This window comes from Natator depressus, chromosome 5, assembly GCF_965152275.1.
Source record: "Natator depressus isolate rNatDep1 chromosome 5, rNatDep2.hap1, whole genome shotgun sequence".
Classification (NCBI taxonomy): domain Eukaryota; kingdom Metazoa; phylum Chordata; order Testudines; family Cheloniidae; genus Natator; species Natator depressus.
Genome location: NC_134238.1, coordinates 34739584 through 34766249, shown reverse-complemented (window position 1 = coordinate 34766249; position 26666 = coordinate 34739584). Strand labels below are relative to the sequence as shown.

At 39.9% G+C, this 26666-nt stretch overlaps 1 protein-coding gene across 1 annotated transcript in view; it reads left to right on the top strand.

Annotated features, from left to right (window-relative positions):
- Positions 1-26252, top strand: part of IL6ST (interleukin 6 cytokine family signal transducer) — a 65292-nt gene extending 39040 nt beyond the window's left edge. The window contains exons 8-16 of the mRNA XM_074952559.1: positions 714-796; positions 2066-2285; positions 9365-9541; positions 10551-10652; positions 12357-12503; positions 14199-14339; positions 15141-15237; positions 17231-17312; positions 18166-26252. Of these exons, the coding sequence (XP_074808660.1) occupies positions 714-796; positions 2066-2285; positions 9365-9541; positions 10551-10652; positions 12357-12503; positions 14199-14339; positions 15141-15237; positions 17231-17312; positions 18166-18897 (1781 nt within the window). The 3' untranslated portion in view covers positions 18898-26252. The remainder of the gene's footprint in view (positions 1-713; positions 797-2065; positions 2286-9364; positions 9542-10550; positions 10653-12356; positions 12504-14198; positions 14340-15140; positions 15238-17230; positions 17313-18165) is intronic.
- Positions 26253-26666: the final 414 nt, after the last annotated feature.

Below are 26666 nucleotides of genomic sequence, written 5' to 3'. Positions count from 1 at the left end.
TAGGGGTCTAGAGCACATGACTTATGAAGAGAGGCTGAGGGAGCTGGGATTGTTTAGTCTGCAGAAGAGAAGAATGAGGGGGGATTTGATAGCTGCTTTCAACTACCTGAAAGGGGGTTCCAAAGAGGATGGCTCTAGACTGTTCTCAATGGTAGCAGATGACAGAACGAGGAGTAATGGTCTCAAGTTGCAATGGGGGAGGTTTAGATTGGATATTAGGAAAAACTTTTTCACTAAGAGGGTGGTGAAACACTGGAATGCGTTACCTAGGGAGGTGGTAGAATCTCCTTCCTTAGAGGTTTTTAAGGTCAGGCTTGACAAAGCCCTGGCTGGGATGATTTAACTGGGAATTGGTCCTGCTTCGAGCAGGGGGTTGGACTAGATGACCTTCTGGGGTCCCTTCCAACCCTGATATTCTATGATTCTATGATTCTAACTCTTCTTCAGGTCACCCACCTTGTGTGTGTCTCGTATCCTGGGACCAACATGGCTATAACAACGTTACATACAATCTTTTATTTTTTAAAGTATTTTTTTTGTATCTGTATGGAAGGGTTCCCAAGGAAATACTGAAACACAGCATCATCTAGCTTGGATACACTTTTTTTAAAGAGATGCAGGAGACTAATGATATGCTAAAGTATTATTATTTAAAACCAATGAAAAAAATATCTGCATCCCTCTTAAAATTTTTTTTTTTTTTTTCATATCAGAACCATCTAAGGGACCACCTCTGTGGAGGAAGATTGACATATCTCACTCTCCAAACTCCTGGACTGTTCATCTGATATGGAAGGTAAGTAGTAGTACAAATGATTACCTGATTGCACAAGTCTTTAAGGCACAATAGAAAAAGTTTATAAGCACGCTTTAAAATCAGATTTATTTTTTTTGTGTGTGGAAGTGAAACAGTTTCTTCATCTCTAACAAAACTTGAATATGTAATCAAAATAGTCCATGTTTTATGATGATCTATCACATTCTCTGCACTTACGTTGTGTTACGAAAATAGTTTTTTCATTAATATTTACATGTGCATTGGAGTGTGGATAGAAAAAATAGCTATCATCTGTCTTACTGTATTGGAACTAAGTTAAATGATGTAAATATTAGGTATAACCAGTGAACAGAGTATTCTTTCTAGTTCAGGCATATTCTGACTCCCCGCCCACAGACCATAATTTGCCTGCTTACTGGAGTCAGTTTCTGTAAAATACAAGCTTTCATTAAAAAAGAAAAGTATCACCTTCCCAGTGTTACCCATATCATAGCCTGAAACAACTGTGAGAGGTGTTATTTGACCTTCTGAATGTAACTGGTACATAAACTAAAGACCATGGTGTTACCTACAATACTCTCATCTGCAAGAGATTATCTTTCTTGTTTGGACTAATCAGTCCAAATTTGAGAAACTGGGGACAAGGTAGACCCAGAGTTCTTCTTTTTAACACTCATCTGTTGCTAGCTCTGTCTGGAAAAAGAAGGTGGGAAAAGCTCTTTGGTTGCTCCATTATCTTCTCTATGGCACAACTACCTAACATCTGCAAAGGGGGTGTGTTCACTAGTCTAAACAAGAGGATTTAGAACTGAAATTTGCTGATTCCTTATCTCTATTTAGAGAACATATGTGGTGATGAAGGAGAAGTGGGAGGATTGCTTAGGGTGCTCAGATAGCTGAGAAGAGGGAATATTACAAATAATGTAGAGACAGAAATGTCTTTTTTCCTTCTTTCTGACTAATTATAATACCTAGCTCATATATTGTGCATTTAATGAAAATCTATTTAATGTCATTTTGCATTCCAGTTAAAACCTGAGGCCCAGTCATGCAAGCCTTTTTCACATGTGTAAGGATTTTTGGTGAGAGAGTGCTTTATGGGATTGGACTCTTGGTTTCTGTTGTCACACTTTTTTCATAATTGAGTAGAAATATCACATGCACAGAGCAGAAGAAATCAAACTTTTTAAGACTAAGTAAAGAAATTAATCTTTATTTTTGAAAGGCATGGGTGATAGAGGTCAACATCAATAAAACATGAAATAAAACTAAACCACTTTTTAACAGGAATTGGATCGTTCTGAAGCCAATGGAATAATCTTGAGATACGAAGTGACTGTCAGAGCAAGACCATCTCTGTCACGTCCACCTGAAAAATACAGTGTTAATAGCACAAACCTGACTTTAAATTTAACAAATGGAACATATGATGTGACAGTGACTGCTCATAACAGGATTGGTGGATCTCCCCCATCGGTTTTGCTTATTCCAGCAAGTAACTCAAAAGGTTAGTTTCTTTCTTGATTTTTAAGAAATCAAATGTATTTGTAATTATACAATCAGGAAAGTCTGCCAAATAAGAATTCTCCACAAAAAAAAAAAAAACTTAACTCTCTTGAGATATTATCTTTAATGAGTTAACTTAAGTCTCATAATTGCAGTATAATACTGGAAGACCGTCAGTTTTCTTTCTTTGTATTTAAACTACCACTGTATTTATAAACTGTGAGAATAAATGTGAACACTCCTTGTTATAGGTCTCTTCCAGCTGGGGATTCTCTGTCTCTTTCACAGTGTGGCCACATCTTGATTGACCACAGATCGGTCTCCCTTCCCCATAGTGATTGTGCAGACTACTTCCTGCATAACATCCCCGTGCTAACTGTCATAATATTAAATTATTTGTGTATTTTTAGCCATATGTAATGTGATAAGCTTTTTGTTTTTAGTGGAAAAGTTTAACCCAAGGGTCGGCAACCTTTCAGAAGTAGTGTGCTGAGTCTTCATTTATTCACTCTAATTTAGGGTTTCATGTGCCAGTAATACATTTTAACGTTTTTAGAAGGTCTCTATAAGTCTATAATATATAATTAAACTATTGTTGAACGTAAAGTAAATAAGGTTTTTAAAATGTTTAAGAAACTTCATTTAAAATTAAGTTAAAATGCTTAGCCCCCCGGACCGGTGGCCAGGACCCGGGCAGTGTGAATGCCACTGAAAATCAGCTCGCGTGCCGCAGGTTGCCTACCCCTGGTTTAACCCTTCCATTTCATCCTCCACTACCATCCATGCTGTCACTCTTTCTCTGATCGCCTTTCCACATCATTCTGTGCTACTTGATCACCTTTTCTCTGTGTATGCTGCCCAGGCATTTTGTAATCTAATCTCTCTGTGCTTCCCTTATTTCCTTCCATTTACTGGTCACGCCAGTACCTGTTCCCTCTCCTCTTAATGTATTGGAATGCCCCCTAATAAAGGTAGCATGGCTGGTTCCTCCTTGTTTCCAACCGCTGAGATCTCCAGACTCTTCTTTCTATAGAAGAGCCTGGATGTCACCTGTACAAGCAGCTAGAAATGTGGAGCCAGCATCATGTTACCTGCCAGTTCTCCCCACACTATCAGTAAGGTAAGGTGCAGTCTCTAGACCACTGTTTGAAAACCACTTCTTTAAATGAAAGGTAATGGTTTGAGCAAACTGAAAGGTAATGGTTGGAACAAAACATCTGCTTTTTTTATTCTGCTGCTGCTGTTGTACAGCATTAGGGAAAAGATCTGATTCTCTTCCTCTGAAAGTCACAAGAATATTAGCTCAGGTTCTTAGTGGAGGAGTGGCATAAGGAAGAAAAATAATTTTCCCAACCTTGTGATCCTAGCTTTTTAGGAAAAAGGCACTGCTGTCTCTACATTATTTGTAATATTCCCTCTTCTCAACTACCTTATAACATGGGGTTACTTACTAGTTGATATTTGAAAAGTGCTTGTGAATATGGGGAAGTGCAGAATGCTAAATTGTGTTCTTATTCTACCAAGAAATTGCAGATTAATTTTGGTCTCTAATGAATGTTCAGAAAAACATTGAGAAATCAATGTCTTCTCTCATACGTCCATAGAATCATAGAAATGTAGGACTGGAAGGGACCTCGATAGGTCATCTAGTCCAGTCCCCTGCACTGATGCAGGACTAAGTATTATCTAGATGAGTGGTTCTCAAATTTACTTGATCGGTTCTTTCTTTGTGTCTGTAGTTGTTTAACCCCCCCTCCCACAAGTACTTATACTGCCACCCAGCTCTGAAGGCAGAATGCAGAGCAGCGGCTGCTGGCCAGGTGCCCAGCTCAGAAGGCAGCGCTGCACCAGTAGCAGCACAGAAGTAAGGGTGGCAGCGTGAAAAGTGATATCGCCTTTCACAGCAGACTTAGCACCCCGTTGTCACCTTTACTTCTATGCTGCTGCTGCTGCCCTGGGGCTCACAGCCAGAGCCCCGCCACCTCCAGCTTGAGGGATTGGGCAGGAGAAGGAAGGAGAGCCCTCCCGAGCCTGGGTTGCCTCCTTTGAGGGAATGTGAGGAAGGAGAAGAAGAGCCCAGCAGGGCTCCAGGTGTGCACAGCCCTTCTGCAGGAGCCCCAGCCACTCAGGCCTAATGGCCAGAGCTCTTTTGAAGAAAAAAGAAAAAAAAAAGCCACACACACCTTACACCTCGACACATTCCCTCACCTCCCTTTGGAGGCCTGCCCCATTGTTTGAGAACCTCTGATCTCGATCATCTCAGGCAGCTATTTGTCTAACTTGTTCTTTAAAACCTCCAATGACAGAGATTCCACAACCTCAGTAGGGAATTTGTTCCAGTGCTTAACTACCCTTATAGATAGGCAGTTTTTCTTAATGTTTAATCTAAATCTCCCTTGCTGCAATTTAAGCCTATTACTGCTTGTTCTGGCCTCATTGGATAAGGAAAACAATTTACCACCCTCCTCTTTTCAAATATGTAAAAGGTCATTATAGACTGTTATCATGTCCCTCTCACTCTTCCCTTTCTGACTAAAGAAACACAGTTTTTTCAATCTTTCCTCAAAGCTCATGTTTTCTAGACCTTTAATCACTTTAATCACTCTCCTCTGGACTTTCTCCAATTAGTCTACATTTTTCCCAAAGTGTGGTGTCCAGAATTGGACACAGTACCCCAGTTGAGGGTGTATCTGTACTGAGCTGAGTGGAAGAACTACTTCTCAAGTCTTGCTTACAACACCCCAGCTAATACATCCCAATGATGTTTGCTTTTATTGCAACAGTATTACATTGTTGACTCATATTTAGTTTGTGATCCACTATAACCCTCAGATCCTTTTCCGCAGTACTGATTCCATATGCAGTCATTTCCCATTTTCTATCTGTACAGTTGATTATGCCTTCCTAAATGTAGTACTTTGCCTTTGTCCTTATTGAATTTCATCTTATTTATTTAGACCATTTCTCCAGTTTGTCAAGATCATTTTGAATTCTAATCTTCTCCTCCAGAGCTCTTGCTACCCCTATCTTGGTATCATCTGCAAACTTTATAACTGTACTCTCTATGCCATTATCCAAATCATTTATGAAGATATTGAACAGAACTAGACCTAGGAAGATCCCTGTGGGGCCCCATTTGATATGCCCTTCCAGCTTGACTGTGAACCATTGATACTATTCTGAGTATGCTTTTCTAACCAGTTTTGCATTCACCCTATAGAAGGTTCATCTAGGCTATATTTCCCTAGTTTGCTCATGAGAAGGTCTTGTGAGGCGGTATCAAAAGCCTTATCCAAAGTCAAGATATATCACACCTATTGCTTCCCCATATCCACAAGGCTTGTTACCCTGTCAAAGAAAGCTATTTGCTTGATTTGACACAATTTGTTCTTGACCAATCCATGTTGACTGATACTTATCACGTTATTATCATCTAGGTGCTTACAAATTGTTTGATTATTTGCTCCATTATCTTTCTGAGTACTAAAGTTAAGCGGATAGGTCCATAATTTCCTGGGTTGTCCTTATTCCCCTTTTTATAGATAGGTACTGTATTTGTCCTTTTCCAGTCCTTTGGGATCTCTCCACTCCGTGAGTTGTCAAAGATAATTACTAGGGGCTCAGACATCTCTTCAGCCAGTTCCTTAAGTATTCTAAGATGTATTTAGTCCAGACCTGCCAACTTGGACATGTAACTTGTCTAAGTAATTCTTAACTTGTTCTTTCCCTGTTTTTTAAGCCTCCGTTCCTACCCTATTTACCCTGATGTTCACTGTGTTAGTCATCTGATCAATTTGGTGAAAACTGAAGCAAAAAAGGCATGTAACACTTTGACCATTGCTGCGTTTTCTGTTGTCTTCTCCTCATTGAGTAATTTACCTGGTGTCCTGCATCTTCTTCCTGCTTCTAGTGTATTTGTAAAATGTTTTCTTGTTACCATTTTTGTCCCTAGCTAATTTAATCTCTTTTTTCTTTTGCCTTGGCCTTTCTAATTTTGTTCGTATATGCTTGTTTTTTAATATATTCATCCTTTGTGATTTGATCTAGTTTCCACTTTTTGTACAACTTCTTTGTTTCAGGTCATTGAAGATATCCTGGTTAAACCAGGGTGGTCTCTTACCATACTTCCTAAGCATCAGGATAGCTTGCTCTTGTGCCCTTAATAAAGTCTCTCTAAAAAACTGCCCATTCTCCTGAGCCTTTTTTTCCCCCACTTTAGACTTGCTTCCCAGGGGATCTTATCTCTCAGTTCTGAGTTCTGCTAAAGTCTGCCTTCATGAAGTACCATTATCTTTATTTCTGCTGTTTTCTCTCCTATCATTCCTTAGAATAACAGATTCTTTCATTTCATGATCATTTTCACTCAAGCTGCCTTCTGCCTTCAAATTCTCAACCAGTTCCTCCCTATTTATCAGAATCAAATCTAGAACAGTCTCTCCTCTAGTTGCTTTCTCCACCTTCTGTAATAAAAAGTTGTCTCCAAAAAGTGTATTCCAAGAACTTGATAATCTGTGCCCTACTGTATTATTTTCCCAACAGATGTCTGGGTAGTTGAAGTCCCCCATCACCACCAAGTCCTGTGCTTAGTTTAAAAACCACCTCTTCTTCCTGGTTAAGTGGTCTATAGTAGACCTCTACAATGACATCAGCCTTGTTTTTTACCCCTTTTATCCTTAGGTGGAGACTTTCAACAGGTCTGACTCCCACTTCTATCTCAATCTTAGTGCAAGTGTATACATCTTTGATATACAAGGCAACACCTCCTCCCTTCATTCCCCGCCTGTCCTTCCTGAACAAGCTATACCTTTTTATACCAATATTCCAGTCACGTAAATTGACCCACCAAGTCTCTGTGATGCCACTTACGTCATAATTGTGATTATTCACTAGTATTTCTAGTTCTTCCTGCTGATTCCCCATACTACTTGCATTAGTATACAAACGTCTAAGATGTTAATTAGATTTCCTCTCTCTATTCCCTCTTGTCTCTCCCTTGTCCCTGCTGTGATTGCCCATGTTCCCGCCAGATTCCAACCCCACCCCCAAGTGTCCATGTTCTGGACTTACCTGTTGGCTTTTGTCTCCTGCCCCCGTCAAACCTAGTTTAAAGCCCACCTTATTAGGTTAGCCAGTCCGTATCCGAAGATACTCCTGCCTTTCCTTAGCGGGTAGAACCCCATCTCTGCTCAGCAGTCCTTCTCAGAACAGCATCCCACGGCCAACGAAGCTGAAGCCCTCCTGGCAACACCATCCGCACAGCCATGCATTCAACTCCAGGATGTCTTTGCCTGGGTCCCTACCTTTGGCTGGAAGGATCAATGAGAACACCACCTGCACCCCCCAGCTCCTTCACCCTCATTCCCAGAACCCTGTAGTCATTTCTGATCTGCTCAGGATCATACCTTTCAGTATCATTAGTGCCCACTTGGATTAGCTGGACAGGGTAATGTAGGGCCACATGATCCTCTGCAATCCTTCTGTAATGTTTCAGATATGGGCCTCTGACAGAACATCTCCTGGGATACCAGGTCAGATGGCTGATGAATGCCTCCATCCCCCTTAGAAAGGGAATCACAGACCCACCATCCTTCATTTCCTCTGGGGAGTGATGGCCACGATCCTTCCAGCCTTGTTCATACATAGCTTCTCCTCCTTCACCTTTTGGGGGAGACTTGTTGCCAGGGCACCATACCAGTTTTTCATTCTATGGATGGTGGGCTGGGAGCAGAAGTGGAGCGCTGCCTGCTGTTAGAAGTAGCCAGTAGCCAGGTTCCTCCCTGTGAAGGAGCTGTTTCCTCCTCCCTTGGTGGTGATACTGCAGTCCTCTCCAGCTGGATTGCTTTCTCAACCATGAAGGTCTCCCTATGCATATTTTCAATGAATTCCTCATGTGCACAGATGCTCCTCAGCCTAGCCACCATTTCCTGTAGCTCTCCTATCTGCCTCCTAAGAGAGTCTACCAGTAGGCACGTCTCTCACTAGATGGTCTCCTCAGCCTGTGAGGAGACCTGGAAATGCAAGCCACAGTCTCTGCAAATCCATACCAGGACCTGGGTAGAGGAATCCATTGTTGGATTCTCTGTCTGGACAGAGGTGCAGGTGGAGGAGCCAGGCGCAGTGTTGGTATTAGCAATGTGTGCCTTTCAAACCATGGTGATTTTATTTTTTCTTCCTCTCAAACTCCCCTGTCTGCACCCCCCTGTCCACTAGCTCCCCTTGGTCGCTTAGCATCTGGCTTTTAGCCCATCTCTCCTAGGTCAACCCACCCCTCTCATTAACACACAAGAGAAGGGTGATCAGGGTAACACACAAGGATCAAAGGACAGGAGGCTAGAGCCTTAATAGTGAACAGTCAGCTAGCAGCTTAGTAGGCCTCTTGCTCCTACTCCCACATAGTCTTCCCAAATACAAAATCACCAACAGACTACAGTGTAAGCTTTAAGCAAGCCAAAAGAAAAACCAAACAGACGAACAAGCTCACTCACCCCCAAGAGTTAGTGCTTGCTCCTTCTTCAGGAGGGGATTTCCCTTTCTCCCTCTCCCCTGTTTGCTGCTCCCTGTTCATATGTTACAGAATTGCATCAAAATGGCTTTCTATACCCACTAAACTTTACTCATGTTGAAATTTTGATGGTTTAATTTACTTTGGAGCAAGAGTAACTATGATTCCACAAAAAGAAAAAAGAAAAGGAGTACTTGTGGCACCTTAGAGACTAACCAGTTTATTTGAGCATGAGCTTTCGTGAGCTACAGCTCACTTCATTGGATGCATAGCATATCGTGGAAACTGCAGAAGACATTATATACACACAGAGACCATGAAACAAAACTTCCTCCCACCCCACTCTCCTGCTGGTAACAGCTTATCGAAAGCTCATGCTCAAATAAACTGGTTAGTCTCTAAGGTGCCACAAGTACTCCTTTTCTTTTTTCTTTTTACGAATACAGACTAACACGGCTGTTACTCTGAAACCTATGATTCCACAGAATAGCAAGTTCAGATGCCTTTGTGCTAGGAGAGAGCTATCTAATGAAGATGTTCTATATTAATGGAATCTCATTCCTTTTTTCTCATTCTAGCTTCTGTGAAAGATATTAAAGCATATCCTAAAGATGGCAAGCTTTGGGTAGAGTGGACGGCTCCTGACAATAGTGTTGTTAAATATGTGATTGAATGGTGCATAGTGTCTGACAGCTCGGACTGCACCACAGAATGGCAGCAGGAACTTGGTACTTCTCAAGGCACATTTTTAAAAGGTATATTTAGCAAACAATGTCATATTTAAAAATATTGTATTATATTATTATTATAGACCTTAAGAATAGTCAAGACCTTTCAAACCCAGTAAGGTTTCTAGAATAGTCAAAACCTTTCATCCTTCATACATTTTGGAAGTTTTCAGTGGCTCTTTTGCAACAAACTCACTTTGTGAATAAAGAGGATCTGGAAGAAATGCATACTCTTATAAAACAGAGAGGTAACCGGTAAGAAATAGAAAACGTGCTGAATTGTAAACAGCATGCTGCCGCTGGTGGCTAATGCTCAGTGGGTATCTGCTGCAGGACATAAGTGCCAGGTGGATCTTTTGCAGGCATTTAAAACTGCTGAAAAACCTCAATTTTTTTTTTAAACAAGTTAAAAATTACCACATGATAATATGAATGTTGGTATAATCTTGTGTACTGGCAACTCAGAATAAAACTGCGTATAAATCCTAGGGTTTGAAACAATTCAAGAAGGAAACTGTAGCTTTGAAAGGCACACCATCAGATTAAGACTTCACAAAAAAACCATGTTATATTATCTGCTATTATTAAATAATGAAAGAACTTTAAAATCTAATTTGTCCACTGTCTGTTCTCGTTGTTTTACTCTGGCAATTCAGTTGGCTTGGACAGTGAAACTAGACTTGATATCCAGTTTCGCCTCCAGGTTCTCAGTGGTAGCACTATCCTTTTACAGCAGCACAATCTTGTACACAACAATTGCAGGGAAATAGCTTGTGCTTCTTTTTATAAATTCATTGAAATACATTTTGTTTCATTAACTTTAAAATTTTGGACCTGAACTATCTAATTGATCCTCTAACTAGTCTCTTTTTGAATGATTGATTGGCAATACTTCAGAAAAAGAAATGCAACTGTGTTTCCAGGTGTAAGGTACATTGATAAACTGTTTACCAAAACTGAAGTAAAAGAACTAAATATTTCCTTTTAACTGAAATCTTTACTAAAACAATGTTTTTTCTTACAATTCTTGTATTAGGAGATATAAAGCCATTCAAGTGTTATTTGATAACTGTTTATCCATTGTATACTAATGGTCAAGGAAATGGACAATCTACAAAGGCATATCTTCAGCAAAGCAGTAAGTACAAAATACACATCTTATTTCAATTGACCTTTCTTGCTAACATAATATAGTCATAGAAGTGGGAGAGAGACCTACTAGGTCATGTCGCCCATCTCCATGCACATGCAGGAGTTTCCCCTATCGTACACTTCTTATATTAATGGCTTTATCCCGTCTGTAGTTTTCAAATGACTTTGCTGCTTTCCTTGGGGAAACAGTTCCCCTCTCTTAATATCAGGAGGTATTTCCTGATATTCAGCTTAAACTTTCCCTTTCTTAACTTTATTCCAGTGTTTCTTGTAATACCCACACATTGCCCTAAAAGGTTTTCCTCAGCATTTCCACTCTTCATGTTATACTCCCATTATTCCTTAGGCAAGTTACATTGTCTCATTCATTATACATCATTCTCTCCAGGTTCCTAACAATTTATGGTGATCTGAATCTGAGCTCCCTTCAATTTATCGATATCTTTCTAGTAATAAGGTGTCCAGAACGAAAAGCAGTATTCCCACTAGAGCTGTATAGAGGGGGGCTTTCACGTGCTTGCTGCATGACATACCTTTCCATATACAATTCTCAATTGCATTGATCTTCTTCGTTGGCACATCAGTGGTAAATTCATGTCCAAACTTGTCTATTATTGGTCCTAAACCTATCAGCTTCCCATATTTTTCTCTCCCCCGTTAATCCCTGTATGGATTTTTGGATCACTCTTTCACAGATATTAGTTTGCACTTGTCCACAGTGAATGCTTTCTACCCACGTTTCTGTTCTTATCTCTAGATCCTTTTGCTTTCTTTCACCATTTCTCTTTACTTGCAACTAATAGCAATAGTCTTCAAATTTCATTAAAGCATTTACCACCTCCTAGATCTTTAAAGATGATAAATAAAATCTCCCCTAGCAGATCCTTTTGATACTTCACACATCCGTGCATCAAATGAACTCAGATTTGTCTGAAGTGTGGTTAAACAGAAGACATTATACTTTTTCCATGCTTATTTGAATTGAGTGTAAAACTTCATGAGACGTTATCAACAAATATTTTATTACTGAAGTACAGATATCAGCCATTTTCCTTTTACCCATTCCATAACAAAAAGGGTACTAAATTTCTTTGGCAAGATCTACTTTTGTTTAAATTGTCTCAGAAGTTAAGTGAGACAATTCCCATTCTCCCCTCTTCCCCCCCATATTTTTAGTGTGTTATTTTTTGCAAAGGATAGAAGTTAAAATTATTATGCTGCTATTGCCAAGATCTTTCCTCTTTAATTTTGTTTTAAGATTAGTATCATCCTAGCATCTATCAAACATCTGGTACTTCCCCGATCTTCTAAAGTTCATCAGTTGAACAAAGTTTCTATACCAATCCACTTTGTCTGGATCCACTGATTTGTTAGTGTTTTACATTTTCCAAGTAATCCCTTACTTGCTTTTTATAGGAATTATGTTAAGGTATTACTCATGTCCTAATTGTTCAAGATGTGAGGCTTTATTTTTCATGTAGAAGTCAGGTTTTTAGAGGAATTTGCTGTACAAATATTTTTGTATTTTCTGGAAGTGAAATAACTGACTTTGCAGATAACATCTTCAAGATATTATTCCACTAAAATGTTTGAGCATGGTTTTATGTAGAGTTAAAATGTGTTGTCCATTAACATACTGCTTTTCAGAACAGGACTATTATGTACTCTTAATTGTGGTCTTCTTTTATAGTGCCTGAAAAAGGACCCACTGTTCAGACAAAGAAAGTAGGAAAAACTGAAGCTGTTTTAGTATGGAAACCTCTTGCAGTGGATGAGCAAAATGGGTTTATCAGATATTACACTATATTATACAGAACTATCAGTGGCAATGAAACAGGTAACAAAGGCCAGATAATACCAGTTTTTAGTATTAAAATGTATTTCTTTGAATATTAACTTCCTGAAATATTGAGTTACTGACTACTGCCCAAAGCAAGAGAGAGAATTTTTTTTTTTTTAAGCGAGAAACCTTTTACAGAGAGAAAGTATACTTGGTTCTGCATTGGATCCCCTGTAGCTTAGTTACATTTGAGACCAGAAGTGTCCCTGATAAGAGTACCAAGTGTCTGGTTCAGAACATGTCATACAATGAGATTTAAGGAGCTCAATTTATTTAGTTTATCAAAGAAGATTGAGAGGTGACTTGATCCTAGTCTTTATTGTCTACATGTGGAAAAGACCTTTGGTACTAGAGAGCTATTTTATCCAGCAGACAAAGGTACAACAAGATGAAACTAAACACATTCAACGTGAAAATAAGGTGCACACTTAACAGTAAGGATAATTAACCCTTGGAACAAAAGTGGTTTCTCCATTGCCTTGAAGTCTTTAAATCATAACTGTATGCATTTCTAAAAGAAATGCTCTTGTTCAATCACAGATTATTGGGCTTTATACAGGAATTGCTAGGTAAGATTCGGTGGCATGTGTTAAGCAGGAGGTCCCACTAAATGATCAGATAGCCTTAAAATCTATTAAATGGAAAGGGGTCAGTCACTATAGACCTACACTTGTTTAAATGTCTATTGAACCTTATGGCATATAGGTAATTAGAAGACTTGTTATCCACAACATCACTACTAACCTCTAAAATTCTGTCTCATGATCTCTTTTATAGCTACTTATTATTAAGGCTGTGATTTAGTCACAGCAGTCACGGATTCCGTGACTTCTTCCGCTTCAGCTGTCAGCAGCTGAAGTCGGGGCTAGTGGCGGGACTGTGCACCCCTGCCCCGCAACTGGGGCTGGATGGCTGGAACCAAGACCCTGCAGGGTTGTGTGCCCCTGTCCAGCAGCTGCAGTCAGCTGCGGAGAGGGAGCTGTGCACTCCCTGTGGCTGCGCCCGCGGCTTCTACCGGGAGCTGCAGCTGGGACCGTTGCCCCTGTCCTGCAGCTGCAACAGGGGCTGTGTATCCCCCTTGCAGCTTCCAAGGGCCATGCGCTCCTCCCACCCCTGTCCTGCAGCTGCGGCCAGCTCTGGAGCGGGGGCTGTGCGCCCCCTGTGGCTGTGCCCCCTGCTGCGACTGCTGTATCTGGGACTGTCAGTTCCCCCTCCCCCACATGAAACCCCATTCCTCCCCCCTACTTAGCCCTGCGCCTGGTTATTTTTAGTAAAGTCACGGACAGGTCACGGGCGCCGTGAATTTTTGTTTATTGCCCGTGACTTGTCCGTGACTTTTACTAAAAATAACTGTGACAAAATCTTAGCCTTACTTATTACATATTTTAATTTCTTTTCAATGCCTTTATGGAAGATAAGATTTAATGATGGGAGTTAGGCATTTAGGCATACACACTTTTGCATGTGGAATATAGAAACAAATTTCAGTAATTTTTGTTTTACAAAATCTAGCCTTTGAGTCCATTTTCAATACTATGGAAGAGTGTAACTTCCCATTAAATTATGTCTTGAGTACTTTGTTCCCATATATATATATATATATATATATATATATAGTAGTGTTTTAGTCTAACATGTTTGTTGATATTAAACAGGTTGTACCAGATAACTGTATAAACCTTTCTCTTCTAGCTGTGAATGTGGACCCTTCCAAAACAGAATATACCCTCTCCTCCTTATCCAGTGACACTTTATACATGGTGAAGATGGAGGCACATACAGACGAAGGAGGCACAAGTGGTCCTGTATTTACATTTACTACACAAAAGTTTGGTAAGAAGTGATCAGATAAAATGTATAGGGACTCATTTTAAAACGGATTAGTCATGCAGTTGCTCTCTTATTTTATGCAAACAATTTTTGTTTCTTCTAGTAATGCCTAAGGCCCCAAACTTATACAGCTCCTTTGTACAATGAGTTCTACAGACATATAGAAAAGGGCATTCTTCCCTAAACGTTCTGTGTTCGTAATTTAAAATAATATGTAACAAATGGGGTGCTGAGAAGGGGAGAGGATCCCATAAGAGTAATGCAAGTATTTTTTTTTTTTTCCATAGACTAGCTATGTGCACAGTTTTGTAGGTATAGTGTCCTTTTCTATTGCAGGCAGATGGTTGGATCTGTGACTTAAAAGTCAAGTACTGCTTTCTTAGGTGCTTTAAATATGTTATGAACTCTTCTAAACTGCAACTGAAGATTCTCCCCAAATATCACAGACTCACTTCAGTGCTATATTTCTCTATGTTCCTATAATGAGAAGGTGCTGAAAGTGGGATTTCTTTGTTACCCCTACTCATGTAAGTTCATAGTTCTTGTAATGTATGCAGGGATGATACAATAAGCAAAATTAGCTAAGAATGTTGGCTATAAAAAGACTCACTGAGACTTTAAAGATAACAAAATAGATCATATTTCAGTTCAATTCTGCTAGGGTATAATCTTGTAAGCTTTATGACTCATGACAAGACAACACTGTATGTACTAGTCTGTTTTTTCCTTTTGGAATGATTGTCAGAGAAAGTTCTGCTGAGCACCTTTTCCAAAAACTAAAGTTGCTTTTTTTCCCTTTTTTAGGAAAAGGAGAAATAGAAGCCATAGTTGTACCTGTGTGTCTGGCATTCCTGTTGTCCATCCTTCTGGGAGTATTGTTCTGCTTTAACAAACGGGATTTGTAAGTACATATAGCATGTATTTCTATCACATTTTTACTATATGTGAGCATGACAGTAATATTTCACTGTAATTCACGTATCATGGGCCTGAGTCTCATCTCTCACTGATTTGTATCTGTGAGAAACTCCTTTGAAGTAAGTAAAGCTGCACCATATTAAAACAGGTTTGGGAGGAGGGCAGGAATTGGTTCCGTGTTCCTCTTCGAGATATGGAGACTTTTGCTATAACAATGCTGTAACAATACTTCAAAGAGCTCTTTTTAAAACGATTGTTCAAGCCTATTAACTGAATGTGATAGGAAATTCTTGCTTTTCCTTGCTAGTTCTTGATTTTCAGTATAAACTGAAATTTTTGATCGCCTGAGTTTCATATAGTTAATACACCATTAAGGAATTCTTTACATCCCACCAAAAAAACCTATTTTTCACAATCTGTGTAATAAAATGAGTTAAATAACGTAAGCCAGCTTTTTCTGAATGGGGAGGCAAAGGCACCACACCACTGGAAGATGTCTCCCTCTCTCTTCCTTGTAGCTTTTTCTGTCCTGTCTTTTATCTTTTTCAAAAACTCTGCTCCAAGTAGTAGCTGCTGGGATAGACACTGATTTTCTGAGTTCCCTGGGGGTGCTTGACTCCCCGTTCGATTCCAGGCCCCGCCCCGCCCCCACTCCACCCCTTCCCCAAAGGTCCCACCCCACCTCTTCATGCCCTGTTCTGCCCCCTCTCCCAAGCACACCCCGCCCTCGTTTCGCCTCTTTCTGCCCCCATTCCTCCCTCTCCCCCCCCAGCGCCTCCTGCCTGCTGCTGAACAGCTGATCCTTGGTGGGCGGGAGGCGCTGCAGGTAAGGGAGAGGAGCTGATCGGCGGAGCCTGCCAGTGGGTGCTGAGCACCCACTTTTTTTTTTTTTTTTTCCTGTGGGTGCTCCAGCCCCAGAGCACCCGCGGAGTCAGCGCCTATGGCTGCTGGCACGTTGCCTTTGGCTCGGGAAATATATAAACTGTCTCTATGCCTGGTCACTTGGCTAAAGAGTACCCTTCAGATATCCCCAACAAAATTAATTTTTTTCATAATGGGGCTCTACCAATCTACCTTTACTTGTCCCTCCTAGAGCTGCCTCTCAATGGGCCTTAGCTGAAAGACTATCTGGCAATGCCTGTTAACTAAAACTATTTACTTGTCAGGGCATATTCTCTTCCCTTTCTTTAGCAAAGAGGTTTAAACAGCTAGGAGCAGCCATCACATTGTATTCTATAACTGTTTTAATATTTGATGGTCTTTACAAATTACTGGGTTTTGATAGCGGGTTATGTTTAAGGAGCTTGTCGCTATTTCATCAGGAAAAATGTCATGAACCAGTTTCAGTTGGATTGTCTTTAAATGTGTGTGCATTTTTTCTATATTTTTTTCTATTTATTTATATTTTTAATTGCAAAGTCTGTCTAGACATTTGTGACACTCCTCACCATGGCATCAGAGCATCTCTGTCAGCATGGTCCATATATGTGTTTTAAAAAAAAGAAAAGAAAAAAAAACAGAGCCAAAGATATTTACTTTTTCCAGTATATTGAGTAATGCTCATCCAGTGAGTTTTAACTGTCACTCTGTGCCTTCAAAAGTGCTATAGATTTATTTTATGATCTCTCCCAAACCCCCTACTATTCTGTTTTGCTTTTGTTCATCTTATTTTATGTGGGTTGGGGAGCCCCAAATAGAAATGTCACAAAACTAGGCTATAAAGCCAATCTTCTCAACTTGCCGTGAAATGAAGTGGCAGTGAGCATGAAGCGTTCTAGGTATGACTTTGCAAATGAGCACACCAGACGTCAAATGTGACAGGACAAAATCGGCATCTGTAACACTTTTGTCAAATATTTTAAAAGACCAGTAATTGTACATTAAGAATATAAAGCACAACTGTAACCATGTTTGCAAGTTTTGAGGGTTCAAGAAATGTATTTTCCTTTCTTTCTTTTTTTTTCATCCTCTTGTAGAATTAAAAAGCATATCTGGCCTAATGTTCCTGATCCTTCCAAAAGTAACATTGCTCAGTGGTCCCCTCAAACTCCAACTAAGGTAAGAGTGAATCTTTATGATAGTACATAAAATACCTTAAGAATAAACTGACCAGTAGGAGCCCTCTAAATGGATATTCAAAGAGAACTTGGATTTTCAACCTGTTAATCCTGAGATATAGGAGGAAAATTTTATTTGAGTACCATCAATGTGTTCAGCATTAGGCAGATACGGTCCCTGTCACAAGGAGCTCACAACCTAAATTGGATTCTGTTAATATGGGGCTAATTTTAAGTTTCGTAGGTTTAAGGTTCAGGGCTTGATTCTTTTCTCACTTTCCAAAATGTGTAAATCATGAGCAACTACGTGGAAATCAATAGAATTGTTAGAGAGTTGAGAATTGGAAATATAATGAAATATAAATACAAAGAGAGGGGTACAGCAGATATTCCCATCTGTGTGTGGAGTGGCAACAAGCTGGCATGCTACACAGTAGTGGAGATGGAGAAATTTTGATCAAGAAATCAGGACAAACTCTAATGAAAATTCCTATGAGATATTTAATATGCAGGTAGAGGAGATAGCATTTCTGTTGTAAGGCCTTAATCTGAAATAATTCTGCAGGATGTAATGCATGGTGCTCAGTTTATTCTCAGTATCACAGAAAAGTAAGGGTTTGGGTATACCCTTCATGAAACTCTGGCTCCAGGGAGTCTGTGTACTTAAGACTTTGATACTTGGAAATGTAAACCACATTTTCCATCTTATGGCAAATACTCAAGAGGAACTGCCAAATTCTGCAGTGAGCAGAGCCTGTGGGAGTCTCAAAGTGCATAAAGAATAGAAAGTGAGACACCGTGACTCTGTTTCCCTCATAGGCAACACCTAACTTCTTTTTTTTCTTTTCTTTCAGCATAATTTTAGTTCCAAAGATCAGATGTATCCAGAAGGCAGCTTTACTGATGTAAGCGTGGTTGAAATAGAAGCAGATGACAAGAAGTCTTTTTCAGAGCAAGATCTAAAACCCTTCAACTTGCTTAAAAAGGAAAAAAATACTTCAGAGGGGCATAGCAGTGGTATTGGAGGATCCTCATGCATGTCTTCTCCTAGGCAAAGTGTTTCTGACAGTGATGAGAGTGAATCTGCTCAAAACACTTCAAGCACTGTACAGTATTCAACTGTAGTACTCAATGGCTACAGAGACCAAATTCCTTCTGTTCAAGTCTTTTCAAGGTCTGAATCCACCCAGCCGCTGCTAGATTCAGAAGAGAAGCCAGAAGATAACCCAGGAGGAGGTGAAAGTGCAACTCCAAGGCAGCAGTATTTCAAACAAAATAGTGGTCAGGATGAAACCAATACAGATGGGTCACATTTTGAAAGAGCAAAGCAAGTTACTCCTCCAATAAACGAGGAGGATCTTGTTGGACTTACACAACTACAGATATCAGATCACAGTTCACAGCGGTGTGGCTCTGGGCAAGAGAAAAATAAACCTGAATCTGCTTTGGCAGATGTGTTAAGCCCAAGTACTGAGGGACAGATTCTGAGACTGGAAACGATGGGGATAAACACAGCAACAGTTGATGAGATACCAAAAAGTTACATGCCACAAACTGTAAGGCAAGGGGGCTATATGCCCCAGTGAAAGGAGAGAGACTGGCTCTGTTAGGCCTTCACTAGTGCCTGATCCATTTCTTTTTCCCCTGTGTTTCTGATGAGTTAAGCTAAGTATTTTTATCTGATTTCAGATAAAAATATTCAGATTCATTTAGTGAAGAGAATTTGATGGAGGGTACATGAGTACTATATTTCATTGGGATATTTCCAGTCCAGAATTACTGGAGGTCCTCCTATAAGCACTACATAGATTCTCTTATTTGTCTGAATAATTGAACAGGCCTTTGTGCTGCCTTGCAGTTTTGTTTGTCTTTGTAATGTCACATTTAAACTCGATGGATTGAAAGTAGCAAGTTTTATTTTGTTACATAGGCCAAGGGGCATCTAAGAGAAAAATACGAGGAGCCTTCTGGCTGTGCGTGATATTAAGATGCCTATTTTGGATAAGCTTGATTTAGACCAGAGTTTGTTCCTCCAAAGGGAAAAAATGAAAGTACAGTATTCTATATTTTTAAAAAGTTATCCAGTGACCAAACAATTTCAGCCCACCTTCATCCCTGACTAACTCTGTTGACTTCAGCGGAGATATAGAAGGGATGAATTTGGCCAATATTTGTAATGCAATAGCATCAGACTAATGTCTCAAAGTATTTTAGGCCTCATATAAAGAACTGTAAAACAAAGGACTGAAGTACTTGTCACAGATTGCAATCAAAATGCCATCACTGTTTAACTCCCTATGAATGCTAGTGTAGTCATCAGTATTCTGCCCCTCTCTCTCTCTCTTTCTCTCTCTGTCTACACACACACACACACACACACACACACACACACATTTATATACACTCACCCGTATATAGAAACTAGACATAAAAACTACCGACCTTATAATCTGAGCCAAATGCCTGGCAATTAAAATTTCATATTTAGCATTAAAAACTTTGAAGGAAAATGTAGGTAAGAAAAACTCCCCTGTAGGCGAATTGAAGTGTTTATTTAAAAATGGATATCTGTTTATCTCAAATCACTGACTAACCATACCATATATCTTTGTTTTAGAATTTGCCCATTTACCATACAAGGTTTGGGCAGGGAAAGGCAAGAAGTAATAAAATGTAATATTCTAAAATGAATTAGCATGTGTAGGTTTAGCTTTTACAAATGGTTTAGAAAAAAAGTACTACTTCCTTTTTGCTGTGCTGCCAATACTGGGATTCTACGCTGTCCTTGCTACAGTGTAATGAGCTCACTGAAACCAAAAGTGGCATAAGGAAAACCATACCTTGCTGTAGTAAGGCACTGATATTGCTGATACTTCGAGAAAAATCTAGAACCCTGAACTTGGAAGTTGACAGGTAAAAACATCCTTCCATTTCTCATTATGAGCCTGTAAGCAAAATATCTAGATCCTGCTGCTACAATTCTTGACACCTACCTCTTTTCTATTCTTCTCCTTTCCAATTCTCTCATCCTAGAGAGGATACAGTTCCTGAAGACAACAATCCTTGATATCCTTTCTTATAGATCTTGTTACTCTGATAAAGATTTTTTTTTAAAGTTTTCCCAGATACCATCTGATCAGCTTTACAACGTTATCTTCTTGTAATTATATCTGAACATAGTCCATTTAGTTTTTCAGTCTGGTATTAATAAGTCATGCTCGTCTCTAAATCTTTGATTCTCAGGTAATTCAGAAACACTACAGGCTGTGTTTGGAAAAATAAAACCTCATTTCATATTTAACAAAATAATTATTTTTTCACAAGATCTCTGTACATAAAAATTCATCTTCCTGTAGATCCTCAAATGCAGTGGTTCCCAACTGTGGCCCATATATCACTGGTCTGCAGCGTACTTGCTGGTGGGATGTGGAGAGCTATAGTTTTAACTTTGCTCATCTCCATCTGCTAACTCACGTTGAAGGGCAAGTTTAAATTTACCTAACTCTCCATGTAAGTAGTTGCTATCATTGCCACAGGGAAGTTACACGGTAATGTTAATGAGATTGTTGACATGGTCCATGAGACTCTCTTTAAGATGCATTCCACACTGTGGAAACTTTAAGATCATCTGTACTAGGATATCTGGAAAACCTTTTGTTTTATTCATTTAGTGCTGCAAAATTCCTTATCCTACTGACATGTTTCTCTCAGTAATAATGTATCCTATCTTTGGTACCCAGAAATGTAAGGGTTGCAGTATTGCTGTTGCAGCACACTCTGGTTTTGTTTTTCAGAAACTCCTCCATAGCATTTCAGTTGGGTGGTCTGCCCATCTTGAATTTTTTTTCTGGGGACAAGGACCCAACAGCATCCAACAAGCCTTTAGAGCTCCCCAGATGATGTAAATCTGCAATATGAATCATAGTACTCCAAAGGCCAAACTGTACCCCTTTACTAGAATACATCTTTGTCGCACATAAATTAGAATTTAGGAACTAATTTCTTCTTCATCTGGTATGTGTAGAAGAATTGCCCATTTCAGAGGGTCCTGTGAAGCTTGCAATTGAAGCTGTATATTCTGTTTTGAGGGTTTCCCTAGGTAAAGTACATGTTGGCCAAAAAGATGGATCAGACAAACCCTGAAAGTATGTGTGTTAAGAGCCTCAGCATCCACATTCTTAATGCTGCAGCCTTTGTGCTCTTGTCCCATTAACTTCTACTGAGACTTAACCAATTAGGTTGCTGGTTTCTGACTTTCACAAACACTAGTGTTTAGGTTTCAGAGCAGCAGCCGTGTTAGTCTGTATTCGCAAAAGAAAAGGAGGACTTGTGGCACCTTAGAGACTAACAAGCTTTAAGCTTATGCTCAAATAAATTTGTTAGTCTCTAAGATGCCACAAATCCTCCTTTTCTTTTTAGTAGCGTTTAGAGACCTGAGTGTCTTCAGATACAGTTTTAGGAGCTCTTTCCTCAAGCCAGTGATACAGGCTCTTTATTTCATAGCACATAAAGTATTTTTGAAGGATGAGAGTGGATGACCATTTACTCTTAACATTGCAATCATGCTCTGATTTATGTAAATGGAAGCCATTTCAGACTCATTGTTTTAAATCCCAGATCACCTCCTGCCATAATTAAATGTAATCTCAGAAGAAAAGAGAATCCCATTTTTAAGAGCAGCACCCAGCAATGATAGTTCTGAGCTAGTACTAGTGGTATCTTATATTCAGCATTACTACGGATTAATAGTAGTTGTCTTGCTATTGTGTGAAAGACACACACACACCCCCGCCTCCAGGAACAAAGCTCTGTGTTTCTCATTACTATTTAAATTTCAGTATTTAGACTGATGCAGAAGATAGAAATAAAAGGAAAAGGTAGTAAATCCACATCTATGTAGATGAACTCATAAAATTCACAACAGGTAAAAGCAATGAGCAGTTACAGCCTGTTCATGACATTTTTGTCTGTGCCAAAATTATACACTGTGCAGTGTTCAGCTTTTGACCTGAAATAGTTAACTTTAGTTTTGTACTTTTAAGTCTGGAAAATACTCTTACACTTAATTTTATATTGGACACTGTATCTTGCAAGCAGTTTTTTAAATGTGGATGTGCATTAACAGTCTACCTAGTCTTCTGACTATTACTATACACACAAAGGCAGACTTTTTTTTTTATTATGGTGCACTTCAAGAAAAAATAAAGGCATTATTAAAATAAAACTACACTTAACACTGACATTGCTGTGTGCCCATTTTGATTAATTGCCTAGACTGGCATGCCTCAGATGGGAAAGTAGAAATCTTGTAAAGTATGTTATTTGTTCAACAGCAGGGAACATGGAGAGTTAAGAATAAGCATCTTTTGTGCACCAGCACGCTTCGAATGTCTGCGTGATGCAAATTAGCTAGTTGCTTGTCTCTTTATTCCTACAACTATAAATGTTTTTTTAATACCATACCATAATTAACCATGGCTTGGTAATATTCTGTCCAGCTGCAGCTGGGATCTGTTGGAGATCCTTTATGTCTAAATAGTCAACCGAGACAAAGCCCCAATCCTTGGCAGTAGCCAAGGATTGCAAGGCATAGCCTGGGGGCAGCAGAGCAGAAGTGATTTTAAGCCACCTTTGTGTTCCTCAGAATTGGGCTGGCTGTGCACCATGCTAGGTGCCTGGCTTAAGTTACAGCAGCCTGAGGATCACACTAAAGTTGATTGTCAGGGGTGGCTGGGATATTGGAGTGTGTGGCTGGGGATTCCTTATTTTGGCATTTGGGAGAGGGTTGGCACAGGGGTGATTATATGAGTTATTCAGCACCAGGGGACCCCACTGCAGTTGGCGTGGAAGTGAGTCTCCTATGGCTGGGTTTAGAATCCTTCTGCACCAGCAGCGCAGCTGAGGATTGAAACCTAAATCAGCCTTTTGGTGTGTGAATATGATGTGCCTGCTGCTGCAAGCCCTCTTGTTGACTTCAGTAATAGCTGTCATGCAGCTCTTTGGGGGTACAGAGCCCTAATCGTTGTCTGTGTTCTTATATCATTCACATCATTGCAGTGCTTGAACCCTGTTGACTCAGCTGAAAATAGTTTCCCAAGCTGTTTATGGTCCATGGAGACCTGACTGAACATGGGATGTTCTTCCTTGTTTCTAGTTATTTAATTGCATTAAAAAAGGCTAAAGTAAATTTCCTGATATTATTTTTCCATATAATCAGTTGCTACCATTGGGACTGTCTGTCATGTGAACCCCATTCCTCCCAATCTCTTTGCTAAAATGTGCTCCCTCCTAACGGGCAAACATTTTGACAGCCTTGTCTTAACCATTTACGTCTAACTTTACTACTGCACCAAAAGTAAATTTGACACTAAAAATGCTGCTATTTCAGTTTTCTTTGGCTGTCACAGGGATCGGCAGCCTTTGGCCCGCACCCGTGCCGCTTCCTGCAGCCCCCATCGGCCTGGAGCGGCGAACCACAGCCAGTGGGAGCCGTGATCAGCCGAACCTGCGGGCACTGCAGGTAAACAAACCGTCCCAGCCTGCCAGCAGATTTCCCTGACGGGCCGCGTACCAAAGGTTGCCGATCCCTGGGCTATAATAGGCTTGCAATTCATTTTAAATATAACAAAATGCATTGCTGAAGTCTCTATTTTAGGCATCATCCCATTTCAATTAAGGGCCAAGCAGAAACTTAACATTTTCTCATAAACTTGGTTCATGAAACAGAAAACTGCACTTTGTGGAGTGTGGGGGAGGGGCGAGAAGAGTTTTTGAAGCCAGGGACTCATGAGACTCTTGATTCATAAATCTTGGCTATGCGCTCAAAAAAATAAAGTAAGTAGAAAAGGTGAAGCTATTGTTCTACCAGCCTATTCTCAATATTTGCTTCCTCATTTATCATTATTTTGCACACTAAACCATTCTTTAAGGGAAAGCAAGGATTCTCCATTTTCATTGTATTGAATCTAATCGAAAAGTAATTTCAACATGTCTGTTCTTGAGAAGCTGATACTTTGTGAGGGCCCAATCCCAAAGGGTGCTGAGCCTCATCTCCTGTTGACCTTAGCGTCCGTGGTTGCCAACACAGCAGAGAGCTCCTCAGCATGGAGCCCTTAGCAATTTCACATTTGCTTTAAAGAGATCTTTGCAAATAAGGAATGCAATAAAAGTGTCAATACTTTAGAAACACATTTCTTCTGCAATGGATTTAATATAAGTAGATAACACTAGAGCTGTGATAACGATAATGAGTAGAACGGTTTGACTTCCATCTTGTTTTATGGACTTAGATGTCTTCCAGGCAGTACATTACCTGTAATGGTTACATTTCTTTGTTGACAATTACAAACTTACTGGCTTTTAAAGCAGTAAATGAGCAGCCTTTGCTATTTCGTTTCAGATCACACCTCTTTTTTGTCTTTTCCGTGTCAAACTTATTCCTTAAGGGGACACTATCAAAGTGCAATTTAGTGGGGGGGTTTTGTTTTTTGTTTTAAGTTAAGTAGTAGCAGGTGCTACACCTACCCCTTAAAACTTTGCAGTCACATTTTCCTAATTATGAAATATTTTCCTGAATGTGTGAAAAAATGCAATAAAAGGGGAAACTGTGAACCTGAGGATGCAAAGTATTTTTTTGCCCACTCTAGTGCTCTTCATTGTTCCAAATCAAATGATTTTTTAAAGGTTATTCCTTTTAGCATGTTGCCTGCCCTCTGACAGGTAGACAGGAAAGGAGTGCATTTCAAATCTAGGTGTGAAAGCACATGCACAATACTTATGCTTCTCTATACTCAGTGCAGTAAAAATTTAGCCTAAAATATTGATATGGCAATGAGTTACTAAGTAACAAACTGGCTGTAATATTTTCTTATTGGGTTCCAAAGGCAAGACTACTAAATATTAAATACTGGTGGGTGATTATATGGGCATCTAGACAACCTCAGGCATAGGCCACAGACGCTTTCTTGTTAATGAAAATGTCCAACACAATTTCAAGACCTCTGTAACATTTGACAGTGAATGTAAATACCAAATGGAGTTTAATACTGTTTATATATTCAGAGTAATTATGGCTTGCAAAACTAATATTGATTTTGTATGCCAGCTCTCAGTAATTCATTTAACCAGAATTTAAACTCATAAGTGCTGCTTAAGCCTCCTCTGTATAGCAACATGCTGAAATCACATTCCAGTATTAATCCCTTTGCAAGCTACTGCATGTTTATTGTTATGTAAGTGTTGTGAATTGTGCTGTCAACAATTTTTATTGTAACTTTGAATGTCTGTCTCCTCTTTACTGTATTGTACCTGAACGTTGCTTTTCTATAACTATATTTTATAAAGTAAAAAAAAAAAAAAAAATCCCAAACCTGCCATTACTCTATGTTTGCATTTGTCAGTGTTGTCCTAAGATTAACTATATGTATTGACATTGAAGACGAAGAAGTTTGAACTTTTTTTTGGCTTTCTACAGTTGTTATGCAACTATTGCATCTTGGCCACTGTACCCATAGGCTAAAATCAAAAAAACTTTCCAGAGGTGGAGATGTGTTTTTAACATGAGATTGAGCAAAAGCATGTGAGTATATATTGGAGCACCGGCTATACTGGTGGGCACTGAACTCTTTTCTAGTTGCTTATGTCATGCCTTTTACCACTCTGGTACTATGTGACAATGGCAACTGGTCTGTGAGACAGTGTAGCCTAGTGAAAAGAGTCATAGGCTGGGAGTCAGAAAACCTGTGTTGTATTTGTGGGTTTGCTTGACTAGATGTGACACTGTGGGGGCAAGTCAGATAATAAACTAGGTATTGTCAGGAAAGAATATGCCATTGGCTGATAGTTAGCAGAGAACTTGTTGAAAGTTTGAGGATAGAGTTCCAGGCAGCGTCGTTTGTGACTAAGTTTAGTGGGAGTAAGGATGTCAAAATCAGGCCTTTACTGGAAGGCTACAACCCTAATTGAGTAATACAGACAGATATGCTTGTTTTCCAGCATGTTGGGCTTCTCCCATGGAGGAATTATAATAGTCCATGTAAAATCTAACTTGTTCTGATCTACATGCGATGCATCCTCAGCCAAATTGTGTTCTGACACTTGACTTCGTGTATGACCAACAATGTGGTGGGGGTGCAAATGGCTGTCATTTAGGACAGAGTGTGGCCTATTGAGAGTTTTTCCGGCGGGGCAGTGGGTTGCGTAGCAGCACCGGGGCCGGGCGGGCTGTGGCCGACTCTGAGCCCTGCAGGGTCCCAGAGCAGCCTGAGGAGCCGGGGCTCGGCGTGGTACGTCGGGGGGGGGTGGGAGGGGGAAGGGGCGGGGGGGGTCTGGGGAGGGGGGAAGGGGCGGGGGATCG